Genomic DNA, 20,193 nt, shown 5'->3' with positions numbered 1-20,193 from the left:
ACATATGGTCAGAACTCCAGTAGACCTCTGAAACAATACCAAGGTGTTTTGCTGATAACCACACCATCTTTGTTTTGTCTAACGGGTACAATTACAGTCACTAAAGCACTTTCATTTGGACTGCTCCTGACCCTTGAAATCAATCTAAATATTGGTTGGTGCCATACTCAGTCAAAAGATGCCTCAATATTGTAGCACATCTCTGGATCAATGTCTGGAGTCAAGGGGTCAATGTGGTAGAACTCAAATTGAATGACAATTTCAGAAGATACTACTTTATAGTAAAATCATTAGACTCCTATTGTTTTACTGGTGATTTCAAATGGCCAACGAAAGCTGATTTTTCTGCATTAGACATACTAAGCAACACGTCACATTATGGGATAAATTATATTGTCGTTATATTTTAATTGGCTTACCTTGGACGGAGAAGATTCTGTTGGGGCAGATTCAGGTCGCCTACGTGGTGGAACAGGAGGAGGGATGTGAGCTTCATCAACACTTCTACTGTAGCTCGTTATTGAAGAAATTGATGCTGGCCCTGTGAGAAAGGATTCTTTAGTTTTGCTAACAATAGGATGCATTAAAAACTATTCATATGATACTAAAGATTAAGTTGCAAATTAAGTTTATTAGCAAGTTCCAAGGCTGCCTTGAATATTTACCATCAAGTGAATAGCGCTGCATTCATATTCTAGTACATGCATTAAACTAGGGCAACCTGCATTTTGAATTTTGTAGAAAACTAGAAAAGGAAAAGCAATAATAAACATGCAAGTTGAAGGTTAACTTACAGTATTGACTAAAATCTCAAAAAAGTTTTAAAAGCATTAGTAGAAGCTCTGAGTTCTGGGGCACAGCAATTTAAGAACCTCCTCTAGTGTGTTCTCATGAAAATATTAGAGTTATTATAACCTGAAACCTAAATGCTAAAACGTATAACTTGCAAGTTACATACAATAAAGCATTATTGCTTAAAATTAGATGGGAAATTAAAAATCCAACTGTACAAAAATGTTTACCAAATGTAAACTGCCTGAATAATATTTGATTGTAATGCTATTCATTTTAAACTTTTGAATATAAAAACTTCAGAAAATCCAGATGCAAATGGAATTATCAGCATGAAGGAAAGCGAACATATTCAATGTTCTAGCATGCATGCTGTCATCCATGTTAAAACAAAGCTGCTTTTTAGCATAAAAAAGTGTATGGTCAGCTTCAAAAAGCCATGCTGCGTATTAAATATGCAACATTAAAGCCCAATACTAACTTGCACCATGGGCCAGTGTAACTGGGGCAAATATGGTATCACTGCCTGTGGAAGAAAATAGAAAAAACTAAGGATGGCACAAGCCCAGCAGATTTATCCACTTTTACAATTTGCATATGTTAGCTATAAGCTTCTTGAGGTTGTTAGCTATTTAAATTTGCCACTGATAGTACACCAACAATTTGGAGATATTTGATTTTTAATCCGGTTACACTTTCGGACTACAAAATGAAGGTAATGCAAAAATTCCTTAGGAATGATAGCAATAAATCAAAATCAAATCAATAACAAACAGACAAACACAAATAAAGTGATCTATAATCACCAATATGTTAAATGGATTTGACCATTGATGGGCATACCAATTGCCTTTCCTTTTGATTAGGCTACCAGATAACTAACTAATTTACAAAATAAAACCCACAAGGTTTCTCCCAGCCACCTGTATTAACATAGAAAATGGAAGAAATGGCATAAAGTATTTGACAAGTCAAATTCAAAACTACATAATGTTCATTAAAGTTACGTTCCAGTAAATTAAGCTTTTATTTCATTAGTAGTCATGATATCTGTTGCTCCTACAATATGTAGGTACATGCCACTTTTCAACAAAATGAAAACATTTATTGACAAATGAAATAACTACTTGTGTTGACTTTCTTAAATTTTTAGCCAAGAAATGACAGGAGTTCCAAGGTGAAGCATGTTTTCCGATTATTTCCAAGCAATAATCTGAAGAAAATTTGAGTATCATCTCCTAAAATATAAGCAACCATCTAAGAAAGTACTTCTCTCTTCCAGGCACAAGGCTGAGAAACAGGTGCTTGCATTTCACTGCAGGTATCTCAGGGAGGAGTAGAGAAAGAAGCTAAATTAGTTTACTTCAAACAGTTAGATGATGTACAACCAAGAATTTATATCTGGTTGACTTGCCCACTTCTCAAAAACAAAAGGACTTTATACTTGATAAGTTCATCTTAATTGAAATTGAGTACCCAATGATATTTGTCATCATAGCAGTGGATGCTAGATGGATATATTTGTTAATGCCATTTTATGTTTAGCTCTTTTGAGGCAAGTTTGCAGTCAGACAACTTTAGTGGCCTTTGAAATGACAATAGCAATTGCCCTGTGGATTGCAGGAAAGATGCTCCGATATTACACAATATTGGTATATCTTTGGCACCTCCCAAAGGTGTGATTTAATGGCAAAAATAAATGAAATATTATTTGAATGTGAAAGCCCATGCTTTCTCCTTGATCATATGTCACAAAACTGGTCTTCAAAAAAAAAACTCTCTCACAATCAGCTTGGACAGGTTTTAAATGAATCCTAGTAAAAATGAGTCTTCAATACATTTTTTTTTACTTGCTAAATTACAAAACTTCACTTTTTCACTCACTTAAATAGCTTGATTAGTACTCTTGCTCTTTCTGTAGATGTATACAGATCTACTGTCTATATCTTGTTTCCATTCAATTTAGCCAAATATTCTACTCCAGAATGCTGATGTCAATCTTTATTGAATCTTACATGCATTTGAAAATAAAACATTAAAAGCATATGCATCCTAGCTCAATCCTACAAGAGTTTCAACATGTAAATCTTTGTATATTTAGAAGTGAAATTCCAATTAATACCCATCATCTACATATAATTCATATCCAATTCATATGCAAAGTCTCTTTATTACTAAAATTTGCTACTTTCCAGTAAACTGATCTGGACCATATTTTGATTTTACTTAGCCTTCCTGTTTTTATACTGATGGTGATTACATGTTGATTAAAAAAAAAAAGAACTGCAGATGCTGGAAATCAATCAAAAGCTAAGAAAACTCAGCAGGTCTGGCAGCATCTGTGCAGAGAAAATAGTATTAATGCTTCAGGTCCAATGACCTGTCTTTAAAATATAAAAAGGTTCTGAAGAAAGGTCACTGGACCTGTAACTTTAACTCTGCTTTCTCTCCAAAGATGCTGCCAAATGGTTGAGTTTTCAAAATAATTTCTACTTTGGTTATTTAGATTTTGATGGTCCATAACTGCTGTGTGCATATCTGCCAAACTTCATCCTCACATCAAGTCATGTAACACTTCCTTCCTTATTGAATTACCAACATATCGAGTGAGAAATCAATTTCTAACACTTCAAAACATTTCCTCTGCTTCTGTCAAGTAAAGTAAATCTTTTGGATACTTTAAATCTCTTAAAATGCTGTTAATTTTTCCTGATAAATGCATCTTAAATGTGGTCTCAAAATTTACTCTCGATTTCAGTTTTACAGTAAATATGCAAATCAAACATACAGACTTCAATGTAACATAAAACAGTCAAATTTGCATTTACTTGACAAATAGAAACCACTTCCAAAACATTAATTTTGTTACCAAGCAGTTATTGAAATTAACTGACATACTTGAATAGAACGGACTAGCTGGATCAGAATCCCCAAACACACTACAGACATCTGTCGAGCTGGATGCAGCAGAAGCAGGTGGTGGCGTCAGAGGGGTGCGTGGGGAATTTGGTGCTGATGCTATACTTTCGTTCTCATTCTCTGTAATGCGGCTGTAACTGATTTTCCGTGGTTCCTGCTGTAGTGGTGTAGGATGCCCACGCAATGTGCCTGACACTGGATGTCTAGGGTTAGATGGTCGGACACCAGGAGATTTCAGTGGGTAATTATATTTCTTTGCCTATAAAGATTCAATATGAAAGGTCAATTAGATGTAAGTCATTTAAGTCACATTCCCAGTGAATAACAAATTATATAATCAAAGATTATCCCTAAATGGTAAATATATAAGGCAAATTCTGAGTAATGTTGAAATATTGTAAATTAAGGTATTAACATAACAAGAAGTTAATATGCATTCGAAGTCCATTATAATAAGGTTTTATTAGCTATGAAAGGAACATTTAAACACATATATAACATTTTGAAAAATAGATCTGTGCAATAAAATCATTCAACACTGCATCGTGAGAAGTATTTTGCAATCTATACTTTAGAGTTTACTCGAAAACAAAATAGTAAAAGATGCAAATACGTGGAAAAGGTTCACATTATATGAACTATATCTCTCAATGATCATGACTCGCGTAAAAGTGTACTTATAGAAACTGAATTAAATCTCAGCCTATTACATAGCCACATCAATTACTAAAACTAAAAGAATTTAAGTTTGGCTTCATATTAATGTTTTATGTGAACTTGAACCAGCTAACATTTTCAAATTCTTTAGGCAGGCTTAGCATTCAGCTCAATTTAAAAACAAAAATCAGTAAATGAAGGAGGCTGGGTCAACAGAACTCTTCACAGCAACTGATCATACCCCTCATGGATGATAACTAAACAATCTAATGCTGAGCCAGGAGAGTTTTTTTTTCACTTATTTACATTATTCACTTAGATCTGTTTTTTAAGCTTTTCCAAGCAAAATCTTAAATATTTCAAATAAATTGAAATACTACCTCAAGCCATAAAGAGAAACTTAGGTAAATCAACAGAACTTACAATTTAATTTCATCTTCAACTAACTGCCATCCTGATAGCAAAACCTAAAACTACCAGTATCTTGAATCAAAATAGCACATTTCCACTGCAGGTGAAGTTTTGTACTTGTCTGAAAGTAGTTCAATCTTTGTTGATTTTCCTCACCCACTTATTGTATTTCTTCCCTGAAGGAGAATGGGTAATAATCTATTATTTTGACTTTTAGATTGCAAGCACTAGCATTCTCTGCTCATAGCCTGGTACTTTGAGAAGGTACCCGTTCAACCATTTCAGAGGAAACCTCTCAATACAGCTACAGAGATGAAACTATTTTATTAGAGTCAATTTAGTAGGACAGACAATCAGCACATACCAGAGCAGCAGTGACACTAAATGTTGCTTACCAAAGTTAAAGCTTTCTCACGTCAATGCTACCTGTGCTTGGCATAAGCTATACAAGTATCTGTAAAATATTCTTAAAGAGATTGCAAAATGATGATATCCCTGATGCCATAATGCTTTCTGCTCCACTGTCAGATGATATTAAGAATTTTTGTTCTGCTGAGTTTACAGCTTCAGATGAAAGTCATTGTACAAGTGTAACCTGTGAAGTTGCAACAAGGCAGTATATACCAGAATCAGTGCTGATGTTTTGGACTAATACAAACCTAATCTTCATTACATGGAAAATCAAGTGAAACAACTCCTTTCCTACAGAACCATCTAAATATGAATGTTGCACTTGGATATACCTTTGCACGTTTAGCAGGGGTTACACATCTAAACAGTGTACAGGAAAAACTGTGTGCACTTTGCGCAGATATATAGATCTGCGAACATGGAATCCAGTGAATTCAAGAACAAATCTAAAGTGGATAAATCATCAAAACAGCAACAAAAAAATAAAAGCTCAAACTTTAAAACTAAAAGCTTATGACATTTCCTCCTGTTTAGTAAGAAAATAACTTGCAAAGCTGGCAGTTCGCAAATAATGTGTAGATCAATTGAGTAGTGTGACAATGGCTAAGCCTGAAATGGACACTGTCTTGGTAGTTTACTCCTATATGGAAAATAGCCAATAAGTTGTCCAACATAAGTGTAAGAGGAAAACGTTACTCACTAATAATAAATGATTAAAACAAATACTTACAAATCTAGGTAAAGATCTGGCATTACGAGGTTCTATTTCCAAAGATTTATTGAACAAATAATCTGTAAATTCTTTCTCCAAAGTATTTCCCATTGGATTTAAATTTTCAAAAAACTTCTGTAAAATTAAACAGAAACATTCATTGGTAAACAGAAATTTGTGCCAAAGAAATGCTAAAAGCAGCTTATAGCATATGTCATTCAGATAAAGGAGATGATTGGGTCATGAAATGTTGAGGACAGAGAAGGAGAATTTCAAGGGAAAATAGAACAGATCCTCTTCAGTTATTTTTAGATTACTTAGTGTGGAAACTGGCCCTTCGGCCCAACAAGTCCACACTGACCCATTCCCCAACATTTCCCCTTCACCTAACACTACGGGCAATTTAGCATGGCCAATTCACCTAACCTGCACATTTTGGATTGTGGGAGGAAACCGGAGCACCCGGAGGAAACCCACGCAGACACGGGGAGAATGTGCAAACTCCACACAGACAGTTGCCTGAGGTGGGAATTGATCCTGGGTCTCTGGCGCTGTGAGGCAGCAGTGCTAATCACTGTGCCACTTTTAACACTTTTAATACTTTTAACAAAAATTACTCTTAAATATCTGACTTTGGAATTTATGAATGACTGAAACACAGTAATCTCACCTACACAGAATTTCAGAAAGCTATAATTTCTTCCTTTTTTGCAGTGAAACAAAATCACTGATGTAAAATTTATGTATGGGAAGATATTAAAAGTATTTTATTTTGGTGCAAGACAGGCATTTGAAGTGCTGGAATTACGATGAAAATAACTGGTTAATAGTTGGAATTATGCAGTCTTTTGTTTATAAAGTGAAATATCCAACAGGCAAGTACAAGCTCCTTAGCCTGAAAAGATTCACCAATTTTTCCTGGCTGCTATGTCTGGAGTATCCAATCTTAGGGACAAAGATCAAATCATTCCAAATTTTACACAATGTTTTCTGGATAGTTGCAAGCTATACATTTCACAATCACAAAAAATTTCTTTGTGCCTAAGTTGAATATTTGGCTGAACTATTAAGTGAAGCTCTGTAAAATGGTGAACAAAGTATTATTTTGGAAGGTGCAAAAAGAAATAGCATTTGTAAGAATTCATTTCTCTGCACTTAATGCACCTACTGCTGAGTTACCAGGAACAGCTCAAACATCAAGTGCAGCTTACATATATATATATAAAATGGTAGGGAACATGTTGCAATGGTTTAACATACAAAAGAATGTAGATTTTTAAAAAAAACTCAAACATTAATCAGAATGAATAATTTCTGCAACTTTTGATGCACAGCAATACACCTGTGCATTTTCCTCTCTTGCCATCGTTCTTCCAATTGTGGTACTCACCTTAATGTCTTGTTCTACTCGTAAGCAATATGGCTGGTTTTGGTATTGCTGGATCTCTCCTGTTATTTCTGCCACTTTTCTTCTCTTACTGAAATTTATCAACTCTTTACCATGTCTTTTCAAGAAATCAGGGTTACCTTCCTCAGTCTTCAGAATGTTCGTCAAATATATTCCTATCAGTTTATTTAAATACAAAATTAATGCGTTAATTTCAGGCTGACTGATCATTTTAAGATTCAAACAATATTTGCAAACTACATAAAGTTCTCAATTATCCACAAAGCCAATATTCGCAATTTCCTCATTTTCCTCAAGGTGCATGTGTGGGCAAACATGTTCTATACTGACAATCTAAAACCCCAATATTACACATCAGCTTTAAACTGAAACTACTCCCCCAATCTGCCCTTGCAAGAAGTGTGGACAGCTTACTTTCATGTGACCTTTCCTGCTGTCACAAGAACAAAACTATGCTTTTAAAAAGCTTTTTAAAAAAATGTTTCCCTGACGATACAGACCTCTTTGTACAAAATATTTTTCTCCTTGCTTTCTCTGCATCATTACATCACCATAATGTGCTTTCCAGAGCTCTCTTAAACTGAATGAGTTGCAAGTACTGAATATGATTTTCACTTGTACCCTCCAGGAAAACAGTGTCTCCACCTGGCACTGGCACACAATAGTACAATTGATACTGGAAATTTAACAGTCTTGCAAAACTATGCCTCCAACCCTATTCTGCACTGTCACCATTCCTCAAGCAAATTTTCTTGTATCTTGTATCATCAAGATATTGCCAAACATCTCACTTTTAAATCAGTTTAAATTTATTTCATATTTACTGGTTTCCCTTTTAACATAAAATTCAATATTCAGATCAAATGAAATGCATGTAACATGAGAAAATGTATAAATAATTCAATTTTCAAAGGATCAATATTTTGTTGATGCATAAGATACAGGCAGTTTCCCCTATTCCATCATCATGGTTATTATCTGTTAGTTGACAGTTGAAAATGAGTTGCTGGTAAAAGCACAGCAGGTCAGGCAGCATCCAAGGAATAGGAAATTCGACGTTTCGGGCATAAGCCCTTCATCAGGAATGAGGAGAGGGTGCCAGGCAGGTTAAGATAAAAGATAGGGAGGAGGGGCGATGGAGATGTGACAGGTGGAAGGAGGTCAAGGTGAGGGTGATAGGCCGGAGTGGGGTGGGGGCGGAGAGGTTAGGAAGAAGATTGCAGGTTAGGAGGGCGGTGCTGAGTTGAGGGAACCGACTGAGACCGATTTCTCCAGTTTCCTCATTTCCCCTCCCCCCACCTTGTCTCAGTCGGTTCCCTCAACTCAGCACCGCCCTCCTAACCTGCAATCTTCTTCCTAACCTCTCCGCCCCCACCCCCACTCCGGCCTATCACCCTCACCTTGACCTCCTTCCACCTGTCACATCTCCATCGCCCCTCCCCCAAGTCCCTCCTCCCTACCTTTTATCTTAACCTGCCTGGCACCCTCTCCTCATTCCTGATGAAGGGCTTATGCCCGAAACGTCGAATTTCCTATTCCTTGGATGCTGCCTGACCTGCTGTGCTTTAACCAGCAACACATTTTCAACTGTGATCTCCAGCATCTGCAGACCTCATTTTTTACCCGAAGATCTGTTAGTTGACATCCTACCCTCATTATTGTTCCAATTAAATATAAAACATATCTATTTTATAGAAATGACTGGGTTTGAAAAATCAAATACAGCAGGAAATATTAATAGAAATATTTTCTAATCATAAAATTTGATGTTAAAGAGGAAACTTATTGAATCACAATAATGACAATGTTTTGCAAATTATACATTACAATTGAAGTGCTCAGCTTATCGATTCTGCAAGCAAGAATTAGTAAAAGTTTGATTACAATTATATGGCCTTCATTCCCATAAACCATTAAACAAAATCTTTAACTGAACATATGGGTTCAGTTTCATTACTCAATCAAAGTATTAAATAAGGAAAGGCCCAACAGATTTGAACCTGCCTTAAATTATGCACTTTTATGATGCACCATGAATTCCTCAAATATTTAAACTTCTGACGGAATATACTGCAAATTTTACTTCCACATCCAGTTATAATCATCAGAAGAAATTATTTCTGAACACATCACCAGGGCTTCAGTCCTATTCCTCACCAGGAACAAATAAAGATAAGAGTCCGAATGAAAAATAATTGACAACATCTGAACGTTTTCTCCCCCAACTAAGGATGCCACTTCTGAGTATATCCTGCATGATACAAAATTGGGTGGGAGGGGTATATTGTGAGGAGAAGGCAGAGAAGCATCAATGTGATTTGCAAAAATTAAGTGGGCAAATGTTGACATAGTTTAATGTGAATAATTGTGGGTATCTACTTTGGTAACAAAAGCAGGCAGACAGATATTACCTGAATGGTGATAGAGTCAGAAAAGGAAGGACATTGTATACAAGTTGCTGATGGCAAGAATTCAGGAGCAACAAATGGTGAAGGAGGAAAATAGCCTTCTTAGCAATACGATTCAAGTGAACGTGCAGAGATGTCTTGTTGCAACTGTACAGGGCAGTGGTAAGACAACATCCTAACTATTGTATGCAGCATTGGTGGCTCAGTGGTTAGCACTGCTATCGCACAGCGTCAGGGACCCAGGTTTGATTCCATCCTCGGGTGACTGCCTGTGAGGAGCTTCCTGATGAAGGGCTTATGCTCGAAACGTCGAATTCTCTATTCCTGAGATGCTGCCTGGCCTGCTGTGCTTTGCCCAGCAACACATTTGCAGCTGTGGTCTCCAGCATCTGCAGACCTCATTTTTTACTGTGAGGAGTTTGCACATTCTCATGTCTGCATGGGTTTCCTCCAGGTGCTCCAGTTTCCTCCCAGAATCCAAACATGTGCAGGTTCGGTGGACTGGCCATGGTAAATTGTCCATAGCATTCAGGGATGTGTAGGTTAGGTGCATTAATTAGGGGTAAATATAGGATAATAGGTTTGGGAAATGGGTCTGGGTGGGTTACTCTCGAAGGGCGATGTGGACTTCTTGGGCCGAAGGGCCTGTTTCAACACTGCAGGGATGCTATGATCCTATTCCCACTTTTGTTTTTGTTCCCCATGGTTGAACTGAATAATTACCAAGATCCATAACCAAATTATTTCTAAAGGCTCTAAAACTCCGTATCCATTTGAACACATGAATACCAAATACAAAGTAAGCGGAATATGACGTAGCTAATGATCAATGCAAGGCTGAAGTAATTAGCATGAAAGGTTTACAATCACATCCCATTTACAAAAATGCTTCATAATTAATTGAATACTTTCCATAAATGGTCAATCCCACAATTTGAATCTTTCCTCCAGTTTTGGGACTTCATACTTGACTTAGTGTGTTTCATGTTTTTACATTGTATTACTACACATTTGTAACTAAATTAATACATCTTTCCCTAGTCTGTGAATTTAAATTGTTCCATATCCATTGCAAGCTTTCAATGCCTCTCAAATTAAACACTGCAATATGCAGCTTGGTGTTATCAGCATATTTCACATAACACTTAGCATCCATTCAGTCAGCAGGTGATGTGAACAGTGGAACGCTGATTAGACCTCTGCAGGATTCAACCAGTTATTACATTTTCCAAATTCTTCAGCTTCAGTTCAGTTCCTGGTCAGAAATTCACTGGGTCAAGGTACATGTGTTACATCTGCCAGCTTTGCCGCCAATTTTCTGACCCTGAAAGTAGTTCTTTGCACTTTAGGCACATTGTTCCCTCCAATTCCCAATTTTCAAAGCTTCTACACTCTACTTGCTTAGACATGTCTCCAAACTAAGCTGACTCCATATCTTTCCCATTGTTACACTAAACCAAACACCTCCCTATGATCCTGTATCCATTTTTTTAAGATTAGATTAGATACAGTGTGGAAACAGGCCCTTCGAAGCAGCAAGTCCACACCAACCTGCCGAAGCGCAACCCACCCAGACCCATTCCCCTACATTTACCCCTTCACCTAACACTACGGGCAATTTAGCATGGCCAATTCACCTAACCTGCACATTTTTGGACTGTGGGAGAAAACCAGAGCCATGTTCTTTTCTTTTTAAAAACAGATCCTATTTTTATATAACCAACCCAAATAACGGATCCATGCACACACTCATTTTGGTTGCCCTCTTTGGATCCAATCTGTTTCAACTTTTTCAAAAAATAAAGACTTCCCTTTAAACAATCTAGACTAAACTCTTCAGTTCATCCCTCTCAAGTACAATGACTTGCTGAATGTTTAACCCAACACTCAGTCCACCTTTTTTTATTCTTGAGCTACTGTCCCAGGTTTGACTCAGTTAAATAAGCCTACAGCTGCCTCTGTGCCTCTCTTGGAATCCCCTAAAGGGATCCTCAGGGCATATGGCATGATGAACAGCAACTCTAATTACTCCATCCTACTCTCACTTCTCATCCACTGTGATGGGCTGAGTGGTAATCTCTCATTTCCCCTCCACAGATTTGATGACTCTAGTCGCATCAACTTTGCTTCCTCCACCACCAGCTTGGCAACCTTGCTCCACCCCCAAGAGTTTGTAAATGCAGGAGAAAACCAACCATTGTTGTTGGAGTTACTCCTTCGAGATTTGGAGTTCATTTTCAGGGAGATTTATCTATCACTTGAGTACTTGCAACTTAAGTGTTTTCTGAAGTTAAAGAGTGCTTTGAGTCCCGCTGCACTTGGCCAATTAATAGCATGAATCCGGTGGGCCCAGGGCCTATTAGTGACTTCCCTCTGTCGTGGCCACTATTGCCTCAGGAGAAGGGAAAGCGTGTGACCCAAGCACTCAACACTATTCCTGAACTTACACTGTCTCAACATTCTACCCCATTTTCTGCCCATGATCTCTCCAAGCTCATTGTGCTGATGAGACTGAACTCGAGCTCCCTCAATCTATTTTCATTAAACTATCAATCATCTGAAGTCCCTTCCTGATAGCTCTTGAAAAATCACCCAAGTTCACTAAAAACTCATTGGATTTTGTAAAAGGTCCAGTGAATTGCAAAACTGCAAATAGAGTCATAGAGAGTCATAATGGTGTACAGCACGGAAACAGACTCTTCTGTCCAATTTGTCTATGCCGACCAGATATCCTAAACTAATGTAGTCCCATTGCTGACGCTTGGCCCATATCCCTATAATCTCTTCATATTCATGCACCCATGCAGGTGCCTTTTAAATGTTATAAGTATACGAGCCTCTAACACTTCCCCTGGCAGCTCACTGCATACATCCCCTTTTAAATATTTTCCCGCTGCCCCTAAACTTATGCCCTCTAGTTCTGGACTCCACCACCCCAGGGAAATGACCTTGTCGATTTACCCTATACATGCCTCTCATGATTTTATAAACTTCTGTAAGGTCACCCCTCAGCCTCTGATGCTCCAAGGAAAACAGCTCTACTCTCTTCAGCCTCTCCCTACAGCTCAGACCCTCCAACCCTGGCAACATCCTTGTTCATCTTTTCTGAACGTGTTCAGGTTTCACAACATCCTTCCTATTGGAGGGAGACCAGAACTGCACACAATATTCCAAAAGTGGCCCAACAAATGTCCTATACAGTTGCAACATGACCTCCCAACTCCTATACTGAATGCTCTGATCAATAAAGGAAAGCATACCAAACACCTTCTTCACTATCCCATCTACCTGCGATCCCTCTTACAAGGAGCTATGAACCTGCACTTCAAGGTATCGTTGTTCAGCAACCAAGACCTTACCATTAAGTGTACAAGTCCTGGCCTGAGTTGCCTTTTCAAAATGCAGCATCTCACATTTATCAAAATTAAACTCCATCTTCCACTCCTCGGCCCATTGGCTCACCTGATTAAGATCCCATTGCACTCGGAGGTAACCGTTTTTGCTGTCCACAACACCGCCAATTTTGGTGTCAGCTGCAAACTTACTAACTGTACCTCCTGTGTTTGCATCCAAATCATTTATATAAATGACGAATAGCAGTGAACCCAGCACCAATCATTGTGGCACTCCACTGGTCACAGGCCTCCAGTCTGAAAAGCAACCATTCACCACCACCCTCTGTCTTCCACCTTCGAGTCAGTTCTGTAACCAAATGGCTAGTTTTCAATGTAATTGATGTGATCTAACTTTGCTAACCAGTCTACGATGACGAATTTCTTTCTCTTGACCAAACCCTTAATTTCTCTGGTCATTCATTCAGCATTCCCTATATCTAACTGCCTTTCCTTTCACCTGAACGGAAACATACTGTCGCTGGATTCTCATTATCTCATTTTTGAAGGCTTCCCATTTTCCAGCTGTCCATTTACCTGTAAATCTCCACCCCCAATCAACTTTTGAAAATTCTTGCTTAATACTATCAAAATTGGCCTCCTTCAACTTACAACTTTAACTTTTAGATCCAGTTTATTCTTTTCCATCACTATTTTAAAACTAAAATAATTAGGTCACTGGCCCCAAAGTGCTCCCCCACTGACACCTCAGTCACTTTCCCTGCTTTAGTTCCTAAGAGGTGGTCAAGGTTTGCACCTTCTCTAGTAGGTACTTCAACATACTGATTCAGTACATTTTCTGGTACACACTTAAATTCCTCTCCATCTAAACCCTTAACACTGTGACAGTCCTAGCCTATATCTGGAAAGTTAAAATCCCCCAACATAACCACCCTATTATTCTTTGAGATAATGGTGATCTCCTTGCAAATTTGTTTTTCAATTTCCCACTGACTGTTGGGGGTGTGGTGTATAGTACAATCCCAATAAGGTGGTCATCCCTTTCTTATTTCTCCGCTCCACACAAATAATTTCCCTGCATGTATTCGCAAGAATATTCTCCCTAAGTACTGCCAGAACATCCCTTATCAAAAACACCGTTTCCCCTCCTCTCTTGCCTCCCTTTCTATCCTTCCTGTAGTATTTATATCCTGGAAGAGTAAGCTGCCAATCCTGCCCCATTCCTGAGCCATGTCTCCGTAACTGCTATGATATCCCAGTCCCATTTTTCTAAGTATGACCTGAGTTTATCAACCTTCCCTATTAAGCCTTGTGCTGATAACTTTAGTTATCAGTCCAGCCTCATCCTCTGCTTTGTTCTTGACTGCCCTGACTGTTTGACTTGCTCCTTTTCCCAACTGTACTAGTCTCAGACTGATCTCTTTCCTCACTATCTCCTTGGGTCTCACCCCGCACTTCCAATTTTCTTGTTTAAATTCTCCTGAGTAGCTCCAGCAAATCCCTCTGCCAGTATATTAGTCCCCTTCCAATTCAGGTGCAATCCATCGTTCTTTTACAGGTCACTTCTGTCCCAGAAGAGATTCCCATGCTTCAAAAGTGTGAATCCATCTTCCCTGCATCAGCGCCTCAGCCATGCATTCATCTACTCTATCTCCTATTCCTACCTTCGCTAACCCGTGGCATCAGGTGTAATACAGATAATACTATCCTCGAGAACCTCCTTTTTAAATTCCTGCCCAACTTCCTATATTCTCCTTTCAGAATCTCATCCATTTCCCTTCATATATCATTAGTTTGAATGTATACAGCGACCTCCTGCTGGTCCCTCTCCCCTAGGAGAATATTGTGCACTAACCCCAATATATCCTTGATCCTGGCACAAAGGAGGCAACACACCATTCTGATTTCTCCCTGTTGGCCACAGAAATGTCTGTCTGTGCCTGACTATAGAGTCCCCTATCACAATCAGTTGGTTGGAACCTGGCGTACTACTCGTTATATTAGAGCCAGTCACAGTACCAGAAACTTGGCTGTTTCTCTGACAGTCCCCTGACAGTCATACATTTTCTACAACAGCATACTTATGAGATGGTGATCACCACAGAAGACTTCTGCACTACTTCCCTCCCTCTCCTACCTTTCCTGAAGGTAACCTATCTCCCTGACTGTATCTGTGGTTTTTGCCCCCTTCCTATAACTGCCATCGATCACACCCCACAGTCCTGCAAATTCCTAATTCCTAATCTAAATTACTGCTCCATCCGATCTATGCGATGTGATAGGATTTGCAACCAAAGATATTTCCTGCAGACATAATCATCAGAAACATGGAAACTCTCCCTAATCTTCCACATCTGACAGTGAGAGCACATCACTCTACTAAAGGCCATCTTTGCACCTTAACAAATGTCCCTATTCAAGAAAAGGTGATGATTGATAGCAAGAAACTATTGATCAGTTGGCCTAACATCAATCATAGGGAAATTATCTGAATCTAATTCATTTAGAAAATCATACTACAATCAGGAAAAGTCAAGGTGGTTTTGGAAAGGAATACCATGCTTGATTAATTTACTAGAGTTTCTTGAAGTAACAAGCAAGATGGATAATAGGGAACCAATGGATATAGTATAGTTAGATGTCCAAAAGGTTTTTGATTATGTGAAACATAAAAGGCTACTGAACAAGCTTTAAGCTCATAAGTGCTGAGTGTGTTACATTAACATGAATAGAGGATTGATTATTAAACAGGAAGCTGAGAATTAGTATCAGTGGATCAGTTTTAGGTTGTTAAACTCTAACCAGTTAAGTGTTACAGGAATCAGTACTGATGCATCAACTATTTCTAATTTACATTAATAACTTGGATGAAGGAACTAAGTACATGCTGGCAAAATTTACCAATGACACAAAGATGGGAGAAAAGCAAGCTGTGAGGAAGACATGGAGTCCACAAAGGGACATGGGTAGATTAAGTGGATAGGGAAACATGGTACAATGTGGAAAAATGTGAGCTTCTGTACTTTGGCTAGAAGAATAAATTAAGTGACTGCATAAAAACTTTTTCATACAAAGGATTCTGTTTACTTTGGCACCAACTCTCAAAATGCTATCATTTAGGTTGGGAGTGATTGGGAGGGCAAATGGAGTATTGATCTTTATTGCAAAGGAAATAGAGTATACAAGTAGGAAAGGGTGATTATTGCTGTGCAGAACCTCAGTTAGACCACTTCTACCATGCTGTGTGAAGGTTTGGTCTTCTTCAGGAAGTATATAACTGCACTGGAAACAGTTCAATGATGGTTCGGTCATTTTACTGATTCCTGAGTTGAAGGTATCTTCTGGAAAAAGGTTGAACAAGATGGACCTATACTCGCTGGAGTTTAAAATAATGAAAGGTGATCGAATCGAAACACAGGATCGAGGGAACTTGGTGCTGGGAGGCAACAAACATTTCCATGAAGGGCAGTGAGGGAGTAAATTTCAAAATAAGAGATCTCCCATTCAAGATGAGATGAGGAAGATTTTTTTTCCCTGGCGGGTTTTAACCTTAGGAATTCCCTTGTCCAAAATGCAGTGCAGGCTGGGTCACTGAATAATAACAGACTTTGAGTGCCAAGAGAACCAGGAGTTGTGGATACAGTCGAAATTAAAGCCATATCAGATCAGCCGTGATTTTAGTGACTGGCAGAACACGTCCAAGGGGCAAAATAACCAACTCTGCTCCTATTTCTTATGGTTTTATTCTTAGCGGTGCTCTCCCTACTTAAAATCTGGCATCATCGCCCATCCTTCTCAAATAAATAAACTACTCCATCCCTTAACTCCATTTCTTGTTATAAAGTCTTTGAGTACATTGTTAACTTCTAAATCTGTGCCCATTTTCCAAAACTCCATATTTGAATTCCTCTACAAAGGTTTATGTCCCTATTGTGGTCCTAAAACATTTTAAGTTAAAATCACAAATAACATCTTAAGTAAATACAATCTTAAGTAAAGGATAAACTATCACTCTTCTTCCTTCTTGTCTGTCAGGAGCCTTTCACACAGTTGACCATACCATCCTTTTGCAACCTCTCAACTTCTACAGCTACATGAACTGCATTTTCTTGGTTCCACTCTTCATTATATTACCATAGCCAGAGTATCAATTACTGTTCCCTTTTCCCACTCTATTTCCTCGAGGATTTCATAGTTATCAATCATACAATAGAATTATAAAATCCCTACAGTGCGGAAAGAGACTTTTCTGCTTATCAAGTTTGCAATGACCCTCCAAACAGCATCCTACCCTATCCCCATAAGCTCACATGGCTAATCTACTCAGACTGCACAGCCCTGGACACTACAGGACAATTTAGCATAGCCAATCCAATAATTTGCACATCTTTGGAGTACGAGAGGAAACCAGAGCACACAGAACAGGACAGAACATGGAAGCTCTATACAGTCACCCAAGGCTGGAATCAAACCCAGGTCCCTGGTGCTGTGAGGCAGCAGCATTGAGTCACTGTGCCACCCTTAATCCTTTGCCCCTTTATTTCTTGCCTCTCCTTATTTCTCATCCACACTCTGTACTTTAAAAACATTACTTGAAATTGCACGTTAGTTTTATTTATAAGTTGGAGTTTTATTTATTAAGTTGGCAACAGCTGGATCTATGTTACTGCCAACAGTCACTGTTCCACTGCTGGTTGATTAACAGACTGCTTATCTGACATCTTGTATCGACTGAACACAAGTTCCCTCCAGTTACTGTAAATTGTCCACATCGGGACTAAGAAATAGCAATGACTTAAGAACATAAATGGATAAAAAAATAGAATCAGAACATCAATGCAACAAGAGTCACATTACATATTGACGACCAGTTACTGCTGCTTGACAGACAATGAAAATAGCTATAATGTCAGCTACCATAGGAAAAAAAATGAATCAAAACTTACCAAAGAAAGGCACACATGGAGGGTTGATGGATCTGAGTTTAGCCAAATACTTTTTATAGTGATCTTCACTCAATTCATGAGCCTCTTCTAAAATTTTCTTTTGACGACTTGGTATTTGCTATAAATGTAAGCAATGCAGAATATACATTTAAAGGCAGCATTGGTAAAAATCCATTTGGCCTAATCAGCTGTTTATTTCCTAATTACAAAACTGCAAACCTGATCAATTCTGAATTTGGACTTGATTAAATTGCTTTTGCAATGTTTCAACAATGACTTGCTTTTCTTGGTAATGTGGGGTAATCAACATATCAATAGTCAAGTATGAATAAATTATCCCCGAAACCATAATAAATTTGTGGTTCTTCAATTTATATATCATGTCCTTTGGTTTTCTAGTTTGACTTTGCACAAAGTACACTTTTGCTTCAAGATCATTCCCCTTGTATTTTGAAAGCTTTTCTTTCAATTCTTAAATTTATTGTGGTTTAAAAGTATGGAATTAACATTTTACGATTTCTTATTGCCAAATAAAATTAATTGTCGCAATAGTCATTGAATCATTTTCATTGCTTCTTCAGTATAGTGACTGTAAACAATACATTAGGCAAGAAATCAATTAACTTTATAAATGATCAAAAACAGTTATTTGCTTCACGCTGTATGGAACAACTTAGACAGAATTAACACAGAACTAATACAGAACCTTTCATGTTGCTCCTCAAGTATAGTAATATTTTGAAGTAACACTAAAGAATGGCATGTAAGCTAGATCTTTACATGGACTTCATCACAGAATAACTCGGTATTGTGATGGTTTCAATTCTAACTGAAGATCTTAGGCCACAGCATAAATGCTGCTTTCAGCTGCTCAGGTCCCAAAGAGCAAAGTTCAGCAGTATTAAGGAGACAAAACTTTTACTAAGACTCATCAGTAAATTATCCATCATGCAAAAGCATCAGGTAATGTTAGCGCCACACAGTGGCAGGCAATAACCATCCCCAACAAGACAAAAATCTAACAATCACCCCTTGATATTCAATGTCATTACTGTTGCTGAATTACCCATGACCAAAATTCTGGGGGTGGGGGAAGGGGGGTGGGGGTGGGGGTGTGTGGGAGGGTACCATAGAGCAGAAACTGAACTGCACTACCCATATGAATATGGTAGTTACACAAGCAAGTTAGAAGATAGGACTTCTGTGCCAAATAACTCACCTCCTGTCTTCCAATGCTTGTCCACTGTCTCTAAGACCCAAATCAGAAGCATGATGGCATATTCACCACTTCTCTTTTCAATGCAGCTCCAACACTCAAGAAACTTGGAACCAACCAGACAAAGCAGCTACTTGATTCGCCGGGCATCCATCAACTTCAATATTTACTCCCTTCACCAATGACAGTCAATGGCAGCTATGTGCATCATCTCAAGGTTCCTACTTCAGCATCTACCAAACTTCTGAACTTGCACCATCCATCAGGACAAGGATGGCAGATGTATGGGAACAGCACCTCCTGCATGTTCATGTCTAAACCATCTCAACATGGAACTATATTGTCATTCCTTCACTGTCAGGAGGTCAAAATCCTAGAAACTCCTTTCCTAACAGCATGTTGGGTGTCACTCCACCAATGAATGCAATGGTTCAAGGCAGGGGCTCATCATAACCTCAGGGCCAATTAGGCATGGACAATAAAACTCTAGCCAGCAATGCCCACATCCCATGAACACATTAGAAAAAAAACCTCATGTTTTCAAATTGTGTGTGTTAAAGGATTAATCAGCATGTATGCATCATGATGTTATAATATCAGTGCCAAAAACATTCCTTAGGTACTCAGAATAAGATTTGGAGGTGCCAACGTAAATACATTTTCAAATTTGAAAAGAACTGCAGTGATTTTCTCTGAAATAGTTTATCTTTTGAATGCATTTTTACCTACTACAGTAAAAGAAATGTCTACATATGCCAGAGTTGTGAAACAAAACCAAAGCTGTTGACGAAACTCAGCAGGTTTGGCAGCATCTGTGGGAAAAACAGAATTTATTTTTGAATCTAGTGACTGTTCATCAGACCTGACAGCACCTAAAAACAAAGTGATTTTTATTCTGAAGACAAGGTTTGCAGGGTGGAGGGGATATCTGTTGAGGAGTGGACAGGTGGAGACAGCGTG

General features: G+C 38.3%; 1 protein-coding gene across 4 annotated transcripts in view; it reads right to left on the bottom strand.

Moving 5' to 3' along the window:
• LOC132819837 (son of sevenless homolog 1) overlaps positions 1-20,193 on the bottom strand; it is a 299,748-nt gene that overhangs the window by 5,905 nt on the left and 273,650 nt on the right. For 3 of the 4 annotated variants that reach the window (XM_060831696.1, XM_060831699.1, XM_060831700.1), the window contains exons 17-22: positions 18,018-18,135; positions 7,293-7,465; positions 5,921-6,037; positions 3,691-3,970; positions 1,274-1,318; positions 420-541 (exon numbers count right to left, since the gene is read on the bottom strand). In XM_060831696.1, coding sequence (XP_060687679.1) covers positions 420-541; positions 1,274-1,318; positions 3,691-3,970; positions 5,921-6,037; positions 7,293-7,465; positions 18,018-18,135 — 855 coding nt within the window. The remainder of the gene's footprint in view (positions 1-419; positions 542-1,273; positions 1,319-3,690; positions 3,971-5,920; positions 6,038-7,292; positions 7,466-18,017; positions 18,136-20,193) is intronic. The other variant, XM_060831698.1, reaches the window with a different exon arrangement.

This window comes from Hemiscyllium ocellatum, chromosome 10 (genome assembly GCF_020745735.1).
Source record: "Hemiscyllium ocellatum isolate sHemOce1 chromosome 10, sHemOce1.pat.X.cur, whole genome shotgun sequence".
Taxonomy (NCBI): Eukaryota; Metazoa; Chordata; class Chondrichthyes; order Orectolobiformes; family Hemiscylliidae; genus Hemiscyllium; species Hemiscyllium ocellatum.
This window is presented reverse-complemented; position numbering and strand designations above follow the sequence as displayed.